Source organism: Phasianus colchicus, chromosome 24 (genome assembly GCF_987193195.1).
Source record: "Phasianus colchicus chromosome 24, bPhaCol1.hap1.1, whole genome shotgun sequence".
NCBI classification, from domain to species: Eukaryota; Metazoa; Chordata; class Aves; order Galliformes; family Phasianidae; genus Phasianus; species Phasianus colchicus.
In genome coordinates this window covers 3,246,623-3,262,837 of record NC_143459.1, presented here as the reverse complement: position 1 = coordinate 3,262,837, position 16,215 = coordinate 3,246,623, and the positions used below count along the sequence as shown (strand labels likewise).

Here is a 16,215-nt window from a genome sequence, read left to right as displayed (position 1 = left end):
CCCATCATTACTTCTTTTCCTCAGGGCAGTGAATGTGAGCGACGGATTCACCCGTGTGAGAGCCCAGGCTGACTTGGTTGTCCCCCATTCCTTCTCCTGGCAGTGTGGGAGTCTGAGTGTTGTCCATCAGTGCATGTTTTCCATGAGTTCATGCGACCAGCTGGGTGGAATTCTGCTCTGAAACCTGGAGATGGGCGTTTTGTGTGTGTGCTGATGAGGGAGGGCTGTGCCTGAGGCTGTGTTGGGTTTGTAGAACACACAGCCAGAGAGAAGGACAAAAGCAAGAGCTGAAATGACAATAGGAACCTCAGACCAAAGTAACCTGTGTGTTCTGGTCCTGAAATAAAGCAGTGAATGCTGTTACAGCTGCTGGGCAGCATCACTCCAAGGTTTGTTTTAAACTGTTGTGTTCTCTCACGTTTCCTGTTTGCCTGAAGGATTTTGGAAGATTCTTTAACTTTGTTGAGTGATGCTGGAGAAGAATGTAGTTGGTTTTCTGAAGCTGCCTTCTTCCCTTTGCTATCTGAATCAAAGAATACGTGGGTCACTGAGATGCTGGGGCTGAACTTGCTCAGAGCTGGGCTGTGTGTTACAAAAGGGAGCTTTATTTGAAGCAGTCCTTAGAAGCTGACAAATCCTGGTCTCTCCTAGCTGAAGAGAGGTTTAATTTTTTCCAACGAGAGATGAAGCCAAAGGGGCAGGAGGAGAGGAAAAGCTGTGCTGGTGCGTGTGTTGGAACGCACACAAACCTTGCAGTCCTCCAGGGAAGGTTCATGTGCTGAGCGTGGGCAGGATGGCTCACAGAACCCAGAAGGAATTGCTTGAGTTGGAAGGGGTCCTTAGAAAACACCCAGCCCATCTGTAGGCCTCTGGTAAGAAAACACTTCTGAGTTTTGATAGGGAGATGCCCAAATGCCCTGGATCTCTCCTTTCTGCCTTGTGAAGGTGCTCTGTTAATAGAAGGAAAGCTGCTCTGCAGTCCTTGAAGACCATTTTATTTTTCTGCTTGCTCAGTATTGAACACGTTGTGTCCCTCTTTGCCAAAGCTGTACATGTCACTGCTGTAAGGAGGGCAGGGGTTGGGTGGGTTTACACTTCCATTGACTTTTGTTGTCAGTATCATAAAGAAATGTGAAAACTCAAAACTGAGAATCTCTGTATTTAGGTGTACATCAGTTTCAGCCTTCCATTTTTAGCCCATTTTAATTACCATTCCAAAACACCAGTGCTCCTCCAGTACACACTGATCATTTAGAGCCTGAGGCACGTTTACAAAATTCCAGCTTGGTTTGCGTGGCGTAGGGTAAAAGCAGGCTCTTGGTGTTTTTAAAACACTGCAGTACTTCAGAAATGCACCAGGAGAGCTGAGTTTGAGAGTGCTCAGCACAGTGCTGAATGCAGCCCCATTCATTCAATGTTCCGTGAGGATTAAGGATGTTATAATTAATGAGCCATTGGCTGCCAGTTCTAGCAGCATCTGGGAAAATATCATTCCTTCCCAGAAGTGAAGTTCTGAAAACTTTTAGTTCAGTGCTATAATTCAGTTTTTATTTTTGCAGATGATGAAATTCGCTTGGGATAACTACAAGCAGTATGCACTGGGAAAGAATGAGCTGCGACCGCTGACTAAGAATGGCCACATTGGTAACATGTTTGGTGAGTTCTGCATCCATTTCAGTGTGAACTCGTCTTGTTTTTAAGGTCACACGTCCATGTCACTCCTTTCTCAGCAATGCAGTGAGGTGTCTGCGACAGATTTGATCTTTCTTCCATTTTTATGTAGTGATGCTCCTAGGAGCTTCCTGCCTTTTTGCTGGCAATCTCCTTCCTATAAGCAGAGTGCTCAACCTGCATCATCTCTGTGTGCAGATCTGGCAGCAAACACATCCAGGAGTAATGTTAAAACCAAGCTATGTGTTTATTAAAACATAAAGTCAGTCCAAATCTGTCAATGCTGCTGTTTGTTTAAGTTTATACACATCAGGACTTGATGAAACTGAGCAATTCTTCTGTCACTGCTCCACTGCTGAGCAAGATGTGAATTCCATGAAATATTGAATGAGTGAATGAATATTTCAGGCTCTTAATGCCATGTGGTTACTTGCATAATTCTACTCTTTAGCAAAGTACTTTTTTTCTTTGTGAGCCACTTGCATAATTGCAGTGCTGTTCTCATGCTCATTGTGACGTGATGCTCTCCAGGTGTCCCAGCCCTTCTCTAATGTGGGTTGTAGGACATGCAGCCTCCTGGAGGAGCCTCATGAGCTTAGGGGAGCTTGAGATGTGTGTGAGTGGATGTCTGAAGGAGGAAATAGTTCCACGTGTCCCCCACGGTGTTCATAACCTTGAAGAGCAGCAGTGCTGCTTGGCTGAGGAGATCCCCTGGTGGAGATGGTAGAGGAAGAAGGGCTGCATTGCAGTTCAACCACAGCTTTGGGAGGAGAAACCTGTGGGTTCTGCTTGTGGCACGACTATCAAGTCCTTCTGTTGCCACAGATGAGGCATTTGTCTCTTTTGTTTCTGCAGAGATACCAGAAGAGTTAATTACATCTGGCTGTGGTGTCTGTAAGTTGCATGGAAGCTGTGTTAACAGTTGCTGGGGGGCCTGGAGTATCCAATTAGGGAAGTGAGAACTGTGTTGCACGGGCTGCATATGCCCAGATGCTGCACTTACATGGTCTCACTTCTGTCAGGAGCAGTGATTTTGGGTTTGTTCTTTCTTTCCCTTCCTCTTTTTCCACCCCAAGGATACCCAGAGTTGAGAATTTGCATTAACTTCAGCTCTTAGTTAAGCACTTTGCAACTCCTTTCTGGTAAGCATGTCAAAATTCCTGAAGGAGCTTGAAGACAAAACAGACAAAAATAGTGAAAGCTTTTACGTGTTTATTACAGCTTGAAATGCTCATTTGAAAAGTTAGAACAGGAGAAAAACAAAAGGACTATTAATGTCACATCCTGTCCTGTGGGCTTCTTCAAACACCTTTGCTATTAACATCCTTATTCTGGGGCTGACGTAGAGCAGATCTGCTTTGCTGTGTTCAGCAGCAAACTGAAAATGTTTGATTTGGACCAAGTAGATTCAAGTCCCTTCTGAGCTGAAGATTGAGATTTAAGTCTTAGAAAATAAAAGCAAACTTGGGGGAAGAGTGCTGGCCTAAGATGCAAAGCACAGATGCACGTTCCAGTATCTGTGTTTGCATCTGTAGTCTCTCTTCAGCTCTTTGGATATGAAAACAGCTGCAAAGTTTGGATGGCAAAGGTTTGATCTGGGCCTGTCTTTGGTGAGAAAAGGAACACATTTCACATTACCTCAGTAAAACTGTTAATCATCCCATGCTCCTTCACGAATTTAATGAACTTCCCATTGACCTCGAGCACAGTTTTGAGTTTAATGAGGCCTGAAAGTAGGACAGCGTCTTGGGATCTGTCAGAACAGCAAAAGGGAGGATAAGGAAACAAACAAACAAACAAAAAAATAGAAAAAAACAGCCAATAGAGCATCAAATAAAAACAGAAGGGAAAAAATCCTCTGGAGTTGTTGTGCTAAGAGGACATTCTTTGGGCCCTCCCTTCAAGATGCTGAGGAGCACAGAGGAGCTGTGGAGGCAGCTTCCTCTCACTGTGTGGATGGGCAGGGACAAATTCTTGTTTGTTTTCTCCTTTTCTCACTAACTGGGGATCGTATTTAAGGATACAATGAGCTTGTCTTTAGGCTCTTTTTTAATGCTGCCCATATATGTGTTGTTTGCGCCTCGTTCCAGGCATTAATTATGCAGAAATAATTGTCTCATCTGCAGAGTTATTGAGCGTGTGATTAAAAGGCGGCCAACTGAGAGTGAGCATTGCTGGCCTGCCCTGCTGCTTCTCTGGGTTATGGAGGTGTTGGTGGCAACCCTACAGCAAATGCAGCGTGGAGGTTGGCCTTTCCAGCTGGCTTGAGCTGACATCCAGCATCCAGCCCAGGTATTTCCATGGCACCTCTTTATGCCAGCTGGGTGATGTTTGTATTCAATGCTATATATCATCTTTGCAGCTCCTCTGCTTTGGAAAGAAGACGTCTTGCAGAAGTGCTGAGAGCATTTAGTCATCTTAGTATCATCGTTAAGTACTACATGTAATTCCTGCTGCAGACACGAACCCACCTGCAGACACGTTGCCACCAGCAGCAGGAGTTAAAAATTAAATTTTTTCAGTTTTCAGTGGCATCTCTTTATGTTTGAAGTATCCAGAGACTTCTGGCTTTCTTATCTTATCCTCCTGTGTTTGGCTTTTCCTCGTTTATTCAGAGGGGATGGGTAGCTCTAAATTGTGTGGCAGAAAACCCATTTATTTTCTTTGTTTTTAATTCACTCTTGGAAGTTCTGCGGAGATTAGACAGGTTCAGACTGGCTTTGCTGTGTTGGATTTCCCACTTAAAACTAAACTGCTTTAGCACACACTTTCTCGTGCTGTTGTGAGGTTTCTTGCCACCTTCATTGCCTATCTCATTGATTACTGATCTGAATTACTGCTAAACTTTGACAGCTTTCTGTTTGCCTTCAGGAGATTGCATTTAAAATAGTTTCTGCTGCAGAAATTCCTTTTCTATAATTTTGCCAAGTTCTCATTTCTGGTGTTATTAGTTTTTCATCTCTGCTGCCTTTTGGGACAAGGGAAGCCTCTACCTCTCTTGATCAGCAGATGTTACATCATCCCATAGGGCATCAGCTTTCAGGTTTCAGTGTTCTCAGATTTGGGTCTGTGTTGGGGTGGGCATTTTTCCTTTGAGGACCTTTGTAATTTTTTAAAATACTCTTTCAGCCCTCAAGATTGTTCTTCTCACCAGGGAGAATTTCTTTTTTTGGAAGTTCAGGAAAACTGCTTAGCCTTTGCTGGAGGCATCTGTGTGCAAAAACTGGGAGGATTTTCAGGGCTTAATAAAATCATTCATCCTTCTTGTGATGTTTTATTATCCAAAAATACCCAACCTACTACACCCCAAAACTGTATTTGCAGCTCCCAATAGAAATAATGAGCAAAAGATCAGTGCTGGAAAATAAAGATGTTTCATGAGAGAGTTCTAAAGGCAGAGATTGTTTCCATACAAATTTAAATGTGCTCAGAATATCCTTGCTCTGGTAGAGCCACGCAGTTAAGGACACCTAAGTTATGCTTAATTCTAGCCATAGTGCTTTAATTTGAGTATCTGATTACATAGGAATACCATTTCTTCCTGGAGCTGGGGGACAGGAAGGCACAGTTAGTGAGCACTGCAGAGTCGCGTGGTCCATGAGCACAGCATTCCAGGTGATGCTCTTCACATCAGCCATGATTTCTCTGCGTCATACCTTGATTTCTAAACTGAAATCTGTGCTGTGTTCTGAAAGCAGGAGCCGATAATTCAAGATCAAGGAAACTAAGGATCAAGGTTTTTCCTGCAGGTGAGAGTAGAGAACATGCATTGCCCTCATTGAAGCCCTCTTCAGGCACCTGGAAGTGGAAGCTGCCCTACGTAGGTGTTAAAATTAGCACTTTCTGACTAGGCTGGAACATTCCTTCTCTCTTGGCAGGCTGCATCCTGGTTGCTGTGGGAACCAACCCTTTTAATTTCCTGACTTCTGTGTACATCCAAAACTGTACTGCGATGTGCTCTGTCACTAAGATAGCTTTGGGGGTTTGCACGGATCAGAAAACATTCTGTGTAGCACTTCCTTTCTTCAGCATCGCTTTGGTGCATCTCCAGGAGGGCACCTTCACGAGGTTTCCTGCTCACCTGCAATTCCCATTCACCTTAGTGAGTAATCACAGGATGAAAAGGAACGTTTAGCTTTTCCCTTCTTAAGCCATTCCTAAGATACCAGATGTTGGGAACTCAGTAGAGCTGTTCTACCTCCATGCTTTAGTTTTAAGACTCATGCTGGTGTCTGACCCTACTCTCCTGCTCTTTTGCTTCCCTCCAAACTCTACACATGAGCCCATGTGTTTCCTGACCTGGATTCTCTTCTAGCTGAGGCTCCACCAGTGTGGATTGTGAGAGCCCTTCTCACTTGCAGCAAACACCAGTTACCCATCCTGAGGTGAGTTTTTTTCCTTTTGCAACATTACAGCGTTGACTTGAGCTGAGTTTGTTATTTGCTGTAGTCTTGGCATCGCTCTTTGCAGAGTGCTGTCTAACCATTTATTCCTTAGGCTTTGTTGTTCTTCCCTCTGGGTGAAATCCTTTGTGTTCCAATTGGATTGCATCCTGGTTATTTCAGAAGATTTTCCCAGTTTTCAGGGCTATCTTGAAACATAATCCTGTTCTGTAAGACACTGGAGAGCATTTGCAGCCTTTCAGCTGCAGTCTTCTTGGTGTGACTTTCTCCTAATGGGAGAAGAAAGGAATATGGTTCCAAGTTGAAATGGCTTCCTATGTTTCTGCTCATTGGCTTAGATGTGGTAATGGATGATGTGCATTCTCCTGACCCACTGCATTCACAAACAGTATGTATTTAGATCCTTTCCTTGCTAACCTAGCTCAACTCATGACCAGTAATGAGAGCTTCACTGTATCTGGTCTGAAAGCAGGTGTCCAGGTGCAGATCCTTCCATTCACTTTCATAATGAACAGCATAAGTAATCCTCTTAAACCCACGTTTGAAGCAAGAGGCAATTTCTTATCTCTCTGAAGTGTGCTCTCACAACTGGACTTTGTTAAGAGTCAGAGCATTTCTGTGAACACACTGTGGGAAGTGATGTTTGTTCACCTAGACTGGTGAAAACCCAAACTATAAGATTTTTGAGCCTTACCTAGAAAGGCAGTGTCTGTTTTGCAGAGCCTCTCCAGAACGGGTCTCATCTACTGAGGAAAAGTGCTACCTTGACTTATCTCTGCTTATCTCCCTCTTGTGTTGTCACAGTGCATCTGCCATAGACACTTTGTGGGCTGTGTGATTGGAAGGTAGAAGGGCACCTTCTCCTTTATTATAATGAAGTATCTCACCTTTGAATTCTAACATCAATTAGCAGTCTGTGCTCATTAACTGCTGCCAATATCTCTCAAAGTTCATGGATAATAGTTGCAGTTAGAATGTGTGTGTTTATTTTAATAGGCCTGTTGGGGCCCCTCTTGTGAAATGATGCATGTCCTCAAGGAGGTGTATGACGAAGCAATAAATAATACATAATCAGGTTACCTTTAGCCAGCCTGAAATTAATTTCAAACATCCAGAAGAGACCAACAGTGTTTTGCCCACTGGTATTGCTGCTGTCATCTTCCCTTTAACCTCCTTGAACTGTTTTACCCAGAATTACTCCTTGCTTGTCAAATTTTTCCCCAAAACAATCCCTGCTGGCTCACCAACAACCAAAACAAAGGAGAAAATCTCTTTTCCCAAAGGGGCATTTGAACAAGTATTGCTTTCCATTTTCCACTGAGCTCTCCGTAGCCAACTTAGTCTGCCTGCAATGGAATCTGTGCCATGGGAAACTGAATACACACAGAGAGTGGATTTGCAGTATCTCTTCTGTACTGAGAATTATATTCCTGAGGCTCAGGCAAACCACTTCTGGCACTCACAAGCAGACACAGTTTGACTTGAGCACTGGGGAATTTGGAGTTGCCTGATGATGGGATATCACCTGTTGGTGGAGGAGCACTAAATGTCAAAAGGTGGTTGGAGAAATCGGGGGAAAAATATTAAACTGGGTGCTGCATGGTATTAAATGCTTAATAATCAGTTGGCAATAGATGCTTATTATGTCGTTCCTTCCACTGGAGGAAGTAACTACCTGAAGGGCTGTTACTGTGATGAGCAATTCATTTTCATACCAAACACCTTTATTTTCTTCTCCTCCTTTCTGTGAAGCACAGGTGCAGTGCTTAATTTGGAAAGCAAAGAAAGATGAGGTTGTCTGAAGGCCTGAAGAACCTTTCATTTTTAAGCTTGCCTGAGAACGTGCTGATAAGAAACAGATCATTTCTAATTCTTGAACTAATTTCACGTCCCCTTTTCTCTCTTTGCTGCTTCCTTGATTTCTCAGATAAAGAAAATAAAGTTACTCTGTGTTACAGCTGTCAGGTTTACAGGTTAAAAAATGACAGTGGATAATAAGAGTGGTCCAGAGTGGGTAGGGAGCTCTGACCTAAATACGGATCAATGTCTCAGAAGGACCAGGCTTCCAACCATTCATTTTGTCTGACCCAGAGCACCCCACAGAGAGGACTGGTAAATCTGCACTGCAGAGCACATTTTCAAGGAACTGTTCACCATGGACCTTGTTGCTGAGATCACCTTGAAGCCTGCATGAAGGTTCCCCCAAAAATTCTGCCTTTGTCCACCACACAGAAGCTGTCTGGTAAGGGAGTCACCATCCCTGAAGGTGCTCAAGATGTACTGAGTGAGGAATGTGCTTTAGTAAGGGGATGTTGGTGGTTGGACTGGGTGATCTTAGAGGTCTTTTCCATCCTTTGTGATGCTGTGTGGCCACAGCTCCCTGCCAGCACAAACCTCCATACAGATGTCAGATGTTGAGTCTGGTCTCCAAGCAGCATCAGTGTTCAAAAAGAACCAAAGGGAACGAGCAGAGGAGCGCTCAGAGACGGTTGCTTGTCAGACTCCTGTTTTAACAAGGCACTGATTTTAATCAAAGCTGGTTCGATCTTTTGAAGCCTTCACCACCAGCATGATGAGAAGAAGGGATCTCAGTGTTTTTCGTTCTTGTTTTGCCCTGTGTTGCCAACCCTCCGAGAGGTGGAAATAAATAGTCACTAATGACTGGAGTCTTCTGTGCCTGAATAGTTAACAGGTTTGTCATACTTGGTGAGAACTGCATCCTAATTTTTATTCCTAACAAGATTTCAGCACTAATTTTTGTTCTGACAAATGTGATGTGACATGAGAACAGTGGGAGTCGGGGCCTTTCGTTTTCGATCTGGGTCTGCGTTGCGCTGATCTGAGTTCCATCCCCTCTCTTTTTGCCTTTCACTTGCAAACTTGGTGATTAAAATTAGCAAAAGGCTTTTTGACACTCTCTCCTGTAGCACTTACACAACTCTGCTGTATGCAGGGTGAAGTACGATGGCTTCCTCGTGCTTTGTACTTTTCATTTTAAGCGTTGGCGCAATGCGTTCCTGTATGGATATATATAATTTTAAATGGCTTTGTTGGAAATGAATGATCTGGTTTTTCTTTGCTGAGAAATTTCATAACGAATGATGTGCCACATGGCATGGCAGGGCCCCCTGGGTTCTGTCTCCAGCACTTTAGACACAATATTCTTTAGCTTCTTGGCTTGCTGTAGTGTCTTGGTGCATTGGCACTGCCTCCTGGGTGGCTGTGATGCTGAGGTTAGCTGGGGCTTCCATCTGTCTCTGTGACAGTTCATAACAGTAGTGTGACTGTAGGATGGTTTGGGTTGGAAGGAACCTTAACCTGCTTCTACTCTGCCCCTGGCAGGGACACCTTCCACTAAATCAGGCTGCCCAGTACCCCATCCAACCTGGTTTTACTTTTAATTCATTATCTTCTGTTCTATCCTTACGTTCCCTGAAAAAGGGGCCCCTACTTATCTTTCCTTTCATCTATGCCCCATTGGAGCACACCACCACTTGTTTGGGCTAATGGCTGCTGTTTGACCCCCTGGATGTGCAACTGCAAAGTAGTGTCCGTTGGCTAGGGGAGCTTTTTGGAGCTGGGAATGCCCTGGGGAGGAGAGCATGCAGAAGTGTTTTATGCAATTCTGAAGAGAGATCCTGAAATGTTAGCTGCTGCACCAACATTCCCTTCTCCTTGGGCCTGCTGTTGTCCGTTCTTCTTAATACAGAGCCTTTGAGGAAGGATGAAGGTGAATGAATCATGCTTTGTTGCTGGTGAGTCACTCTGTTGCCTCCGTATCCTCTCTTCCCTTGTCAGTGAGTCACTGACACCTTGTTAGAGCAGCCGTAGGCCACAGGCCCTGCTCCCACTTACAAGTGTGCAATGGGGCTTTTTTGGGATGGCAGCTGACAAGATGGTATGAGGTTCAGGGTCCAGCAAGCTGAGAGGTTGCATCACTTACAGGCAGCGCTTTGGCAGGTGGAACTGATGGAGCAGCAGCACAGCCAGAGAAGGTGAACCACTTTCTGAACACAGTCAGAACTGCTCTTTATTTCCTAAGGGAACACACTGAAAATATCCTGGATGCTTTTGCAAGTGCTCTGCAGTCTGCTTGTCATTTTTCTTTTTTCGCAGTCCACTTCTGACCCTCTTCCCTGATTTTTGTCCTTTGCTCTCTGCTCCTTGGTCACAAAGTTGCTGTTAAATCTGCGCGTGCTTCACCTCGCACTGTAGGGTGCAGAAGTGGAGACTGAAGTTGTTCTGAGCTGAAGGTTTTCAGCTTGGCTTCCAGAAGCTGTATGAAAACTTGTGGCTGTCTCTGATGTGACTGTGTTCTGTTCTGCATAGCTTGCAATGAGGCTGAAGGAGAGAAAAACCAAGGGTACATCACAGTCTGCTGATAGGAGGTGATTCTTTGCCTGCTGTGCAGTGGGTTGTTTTGCTTCTTAAAAACTTTAATCCTGTCCTCTTTGTAATGGAGCAGCTCTGCTGTGCTGTGAGAGCAGCACTTGGACCTATCCCAGCACAACCAGCAGCAGTCCCATGGTCAGTAAGCATGGCCAGGTGGGATGTGGTCGCTTCAGTTGGATTACACACGTGGAACTGGTGGTTTTTGAAAGCTTCACCGAATCAGATGTAAACCTTCATTAATTTGCTAACGATCAAACGTGAAGTTTCTGTTGTGAGTGTGTTTCACTGGGCTGTTTGTGCCTGAGTTGGTGGGTTTGATTTGCTGATAATGGGTAGCTGTAAGGAGGTTCACAGATGCAACAGCAGTTGAGGTACCACCGTTGGTGTAAGTCCCAGCTTGGTGCTTTGCAGTGCTTTTCAGGTTGTAATTGGTCTTTGCATGCTTGGCAGGTGGTGGGCTGTTGTTCTCCACCTCTGGCTGCCTCTCGTGGCCTCCCTTTAAACTACACATTGAGAAGAAGGGTGTTGTTTCCTTTTTTCTTCCCCACAGGGGCTTGCTGGGAGCCTGAAAAAGGAGCAGGGCTGTGGGATGTGCAAGTGGGTGAAACCTGTGCGTGTGTCAGCGGACTGTGTTCATTGAGATTTGATGTGTGTCTTCCAAAGCATTGCCCTTCTGGTCTGCTGGGTGTGTGTTGAACCTCATGTTGAATCTTTGGGAGTTGCTTTGTCCTGCAAGCTCCTGCTGCAGGTGGCTTTAATGGCTACCTGAGCTAGCAGGCACCAGAGAGGAGTCAGAGAGAGAGTGGGAGCAGGGGATCCTGAGACCTTCTATGCAGCTGATGCACCTCAAACTGGAAGGAGCTGCTATGGGCTCTATGGGTGGTTTCTAAAGGCCCCTTTGAGATAGTGTCAGTTGAACAGTCTGGCTTCTTTGGGCTGACATCACAGTGTGTTCCCACAGAGGCTCCAGGGGGGACAGCATGCATACAATGCTCCTTCTCTCTGCAGCACGCTCCATTCCGCACCTTTCATGGGCGCTATGTTAATTAATGTAACGTTTGTTTGTGATTTCTGTGGCAGTGCTCACAAGTGAGGGGATGGGTGGTGATCGCCCTGGGTGGGTGGGAGTGGGAACAGAGCAGCCTTGTTGCATACATGGCTGTCTCCATTCTTCTCGTGCATAAAAGAACGAATGCTCACAGCCTGGGACGCGGTGGTACAGGACCTCCTTCAGTCTGAGGGGCCTCAGAGATGAACGTTTGTGTTGCTTCCATGAGCTGCTGCATTTTCACACAGATGGAGCTCCAGGCAGAGCCCCTGTTGCTTGCTGCCATACTGCAAAGTCCTTCAGTTAAAAATATCATGATCCCCATGCAAGCATCACCGTGTTCTGCCTGAGCTCCCAGTTTTCCCCTGGTCCCACCCAAAGGTTCCTCCTCCTCATTCACAGTGCTCTCATGGAGCAATGTAGGAGCTCATGAGGATCCCAGAGCTTTGTCTGCTAGGCACATGCTGTCCTGTTGGCCACCAGCTATGTCATGACCTGCCTCCTCCAAGCAAGATGTAGCTCTGCTCTGAGCCAGCTGTGCAGCAGGATCAGCAAGGTGGGAGGATTTTATTGGCACATAGGACCTGAGATTCATAGAGGCAGGCAGAAACTCAGACACAGAGTCTTGTTAAATGTCATTGCTACCTTTTCTGGGCACCTTTGGAAGGTTTGCATGTGAGGGTTTGTACTTCAGAACCCTCTCAGCGGGAGTGCAGTGAAGATGGAAACAGCTGCTGAGCAGGAGAGTGTCAGCAAAAGTCGGAAGTGATGCTGGGTTTTGATTCCTCCTCCTTCCAAACCTGCTTCCCCTTTGGTTATATCCTTCACATTGTATTGTATAGATCTTGAAAGGGGATTCTTTTGTAACATCTCTCAAAGTAATCAGCACGGCAAGCAAATATCCCTGCCGTTATCAATGGCTGTGTGTGTGATCTAACAAACGTGCCAGGATGTGTACAGCACTGCCCTTGGACAGCTGAGTGCAGTCCCAGCCATCATTGGACGCTGTGTCATGAGCTCTGTGGTGATCTGATGAAACAAAGTCCAAGCAGAGACCTGGAAGGAATATCATCAAATTAAACAGACCCAATTAGTGTTATTAGAATTGTCACAGTAACAGGCTGTGCCTCCAGCAGTACTGCCCTTCCTTCTCTTTTTGAAACATTTTGCTTGTGTCCATGTTGTTTTTCTCCTTTATATATATATATATATAAAGACATAATCATTAATACTGAAGAATCATTACAGTTGATAAAGAGAGCTCTGACTGCAGCAATGCTGTCATCGCTGCTTTTGGAAAACACACCACACAAACCTCAGCTCAGTTGACTTTTTTCGTAACCATCAGTTGATGTAGTGGCTATTTGATTCCATCTATTGCATGCTGGAAGATAGCTTCAGTTAGATGAACATTTTGCAAGCCTGGTAGGAATAAATGGATTTCTAGAGACTGCCTTCATCTCTTCTCCACAGTCCCTGTTTTTTCATGCAGACAGCATCTGAAAGCCAGCAATCTGTAGCTGAGCAGTGAAGTCTTGGTTGGGTTTTTATTAAAGCAATGATGTGCTGACTGGCTGAAAAGTGTCAAAACTGCAGGCTTGTAGCATCAACAAAATAAGGCAGGATGCTTTTTGCACAGCATACGAGTGCTGAAAGCAAAAATGAGCCCTGCAAGAGATGGGTGGGTCTGAGCCCTTCTTTGGGTAAGGGTATGATATATATCAGACACTGTCTCTTTTTAATGAGAAAAGCCAAATACTTAAGATTTGTGACATGTCTCACCTTTGCCTTCCTCTCTTCTCTGCAGTAGTTCCTTAGTTGGGTTTTTCTCTCAAACAAAACTACAGCTGAAGTAGAACTGAAGGTGTTGCAGAAGTGCCAGCCTGGCGTAGGCAGGCTGGGATTGCTGGCAGAATATAGGGTGGTATTTTAAAGTCAGGTAGTGAGACAAAGGAGCTGATGTGAGCCAAATAAAAACATCATCATGCCTATGGCCCTGCTGCACTGCATCCACGGAGGGATGACAGCAAAGCTTCAAAGTGCCCAGACTGCTGAATTCCATGTGCCATCCCCAGAGGCACCCACAGCTCAGGCTGCGGTTTGCATGTTGTGCTAATGGGAAACCCTGGGTTGTGATGTGGTGAAAAAGTACTTTGTGCCCTGGATAATGGACACTGCATCAGGACACAATGATCAGAACCCCGTCCTGGTGCTCCTGCACAGTGCAAATGCAGCTCTTTTCCCTCAGAAGAGGGCTGCTCTTAGGACTGAATTAGGAGGAGGCTGTATTTGGGTTTGCAGCTGAGCAAAGATTAGAATTGGAATTGCCTAAATGTTTTGTCTGAGACAAGAGCTGAGAAGCAAGTCCAAGGATTGCAGTCATGACTGATGTTTAAAGTGTAGATCTTGTGCTGTTCTTTGGAGGTATTTCTGAACAGCATCAGGCCTTTGAAAGTTGGCTTCTCCAGAGCAATATCTTTTGGGTGGCAGAGCTGTCAAGTCCTCCCAGAAGATCTCAGCCTAAGCTGTGGTCACTCTGGATCCCATCCAGAGATCCCCATTACTGGGACTAGGAACACCTGCTTATCTCAGCTTCTGCAGAATCATGTAGAGACAAAAAAAAAAAAACAGTGCTTTCATCACACTGTTCTGTTTGCACTGCAGGAGGACTTCGAGGAGCTACAGTGGTAGATGCCTTAGATACTCTGTACATCATGGAACTGGAGGAGGAATTCCAAGAAGCAAAAGCATGGGTGGAGAAGAGTTTTGACTTGAATGTGGTGAGTCAATTACTGGGAGTGCCCGTCTGTACCACAGAAGCCTCTGTGCATGTCTGGCCAGTTCTAATTGCAGAACCTTTTCTAAAAGTCATTTGAGGACGGGGAGCTTTGAAGGAGGCATTACTTTTGGAGTGAGCTACGTAGATGATAACTGCTGTCCTTTCCAACCCAAACCATTCTGTGCTTCCTGGGAGAGCTGGTGGAATCTTATCAGTGGAATGCAGAGAGTGTTCAAATCAAACCACAGCTCCAACTTCTCTGTTTGAATGCCAGCTTCGTTGTCTGCCACGAAGAAAAATGCATGCAGCCACCTCATCATGTGGGTGGGCATGACTGGCATTCACGTGTTCATAAAAGGAAGACCACATTTGATAAATTGGATGGATGCTCTCAGCACATTACTAAATCGATAAACAAGGGACAGAATCAACTGGGAAATAATTCATCTGGATCTCATAAAAGCTTTTAATCTTAGTCTGTGGAATAGGCTGATCTGCAGAGACAAGGATGAATGCTGTGGGTTGATTGGTGGTGTCAGAAAGCCCAGCAGAGAGGAGCAGAGAGGTTAATTCAAAATTGTTCTGTGCAAGTGACTCTGACAGTCCCAGAGAGTGAGGCAGGGACTCCCAAGGCCCATTTTGAAACTGGGTGCCTTGCACTGCCTCCTGCCTTTTCAGCTGTCATCTCAAGGGAGCGTTTGCTCTGGTTTGTAGCCTGCAGAGAGAACAGCCTGGTGCACAGGGCTGGGTGTCCCTTCACTTTGCCCTGCTCACTGAAAGTGCTGTGTTGGTAAAATATCTTTCCATTTTGTGGCTTAATGCATTTGCATGTGGGTAGGAATCATTTATCATGCAGACCCACCAGCTAGGAGCCTGTGTTTTGTTTTGAATGCAGTCCTTCTGACATTTGCTGATCATCGGTTGGGTAGGTAGAGCAACACTTGTTCCAGGTGAGTGGTTCTTGAGTGATTGATTCAGTGAACCATGTCCATCTCTGTCTGCTCTCTCTGGTGCAGATGGCTGTCATGCAGTTTGTCTTTCCTTAAGCATGCCCAAGACTGCATGCACACTGTGGGCCTTTCTGATCCTGCAGACTGGGCTGAGTCCTTGAATGACAGAACCTTCCTTGTGCAGGAAGTGCTTCAGTCTATTGAATGCAATGTAGTCTTCACCAAAAAATAGAGAGCGTTCTTCCATGTGGCTGTGCAATTTGCTCTTGAAAACATACATCTCATAGAGTTTTGCAAAGTGTAATCCAAGACAGAGTTGAATGGCTGGGCAATAAATCTGCCTTACCTGATTTAGATATCGTTAGCTGGGGATTAATGGCAGTTTGGGTGCTTCTCTTCCCCTTGGGCTCCTGCTGTCGTTGTAGAGCGAACAAAATGCATTGAGATGGGAAGGTGTGCTGCAGTAGGACTGGGAGACTTGGGGATCTGCCTGCAGTCTGCTCACTTCAGCTGCTGTTTCTGTGTGTGGACTTGGCAGTCAGGTGTATCGTTTTGTATTTTCAGAATGGAGAAGCATCCTTGTTCGAGGTGAACATCCGCTACATTGGAGGACTGCTGGCTGCGTACTACTTAACTGGAGAAGAGGTTTGTGTCAGCAGCTTTGTGTATCACACTGAACTGAAAGGTTTCTCCATCAGCTTTTTTCTGAGCATGGGATGATCTCACCATTACAACAGGCTAAACCTGTTGTTTTCGTGTATATTGAAAAGCCACTCCTTTAATTCTCATGTAATTATTTTGAATGGCTCATTTGCACAGACTTTTCCTTTTGGTGGGCTGTTTGGATATGTTGCTCCCCACTGAAATGCCACTTGCAGTGATGTTTGTGTTTATTGTTGTTCCTTTGTATTCTAAACATGGGCAGTATTACATCAAACATCACTCCAAGTCCTGCTCCAACCAAAGGAAGGC

At 45.2% G+C, this 16,215-nt stretch overlaps 1 protein-coding gene across 1 annotated transcript in view; it reads left to right on the top strand.

Annotated features, from left to right (window-relative positions):
* The window catches only part of MAN1C1 (mannosidase alpha class 1C member 1), a 43,657-nt gene that overhangs the window by 12,523 nt on the left and 14,919 nt on the right, over window positions 1-16,215 (top strand). The window contains exons 3-5 of the mRNA XM_031594973.2: window positions 1,560-1,656; window positions 14,179-14,294; window positions 15,808-15,888. Of these exons, the coding sequence (XP_031450833.2) occupies window positions 1,560-1,656; window positions 14,179-14,294; window positions 15,808-15,888 (294 nt within the window). The remainder of the gene's footprint in view (window positions 1-1,559; window positions 1,657-14,178; window positions 14,295-15,807; window positions 15,889-16,215) is intronic.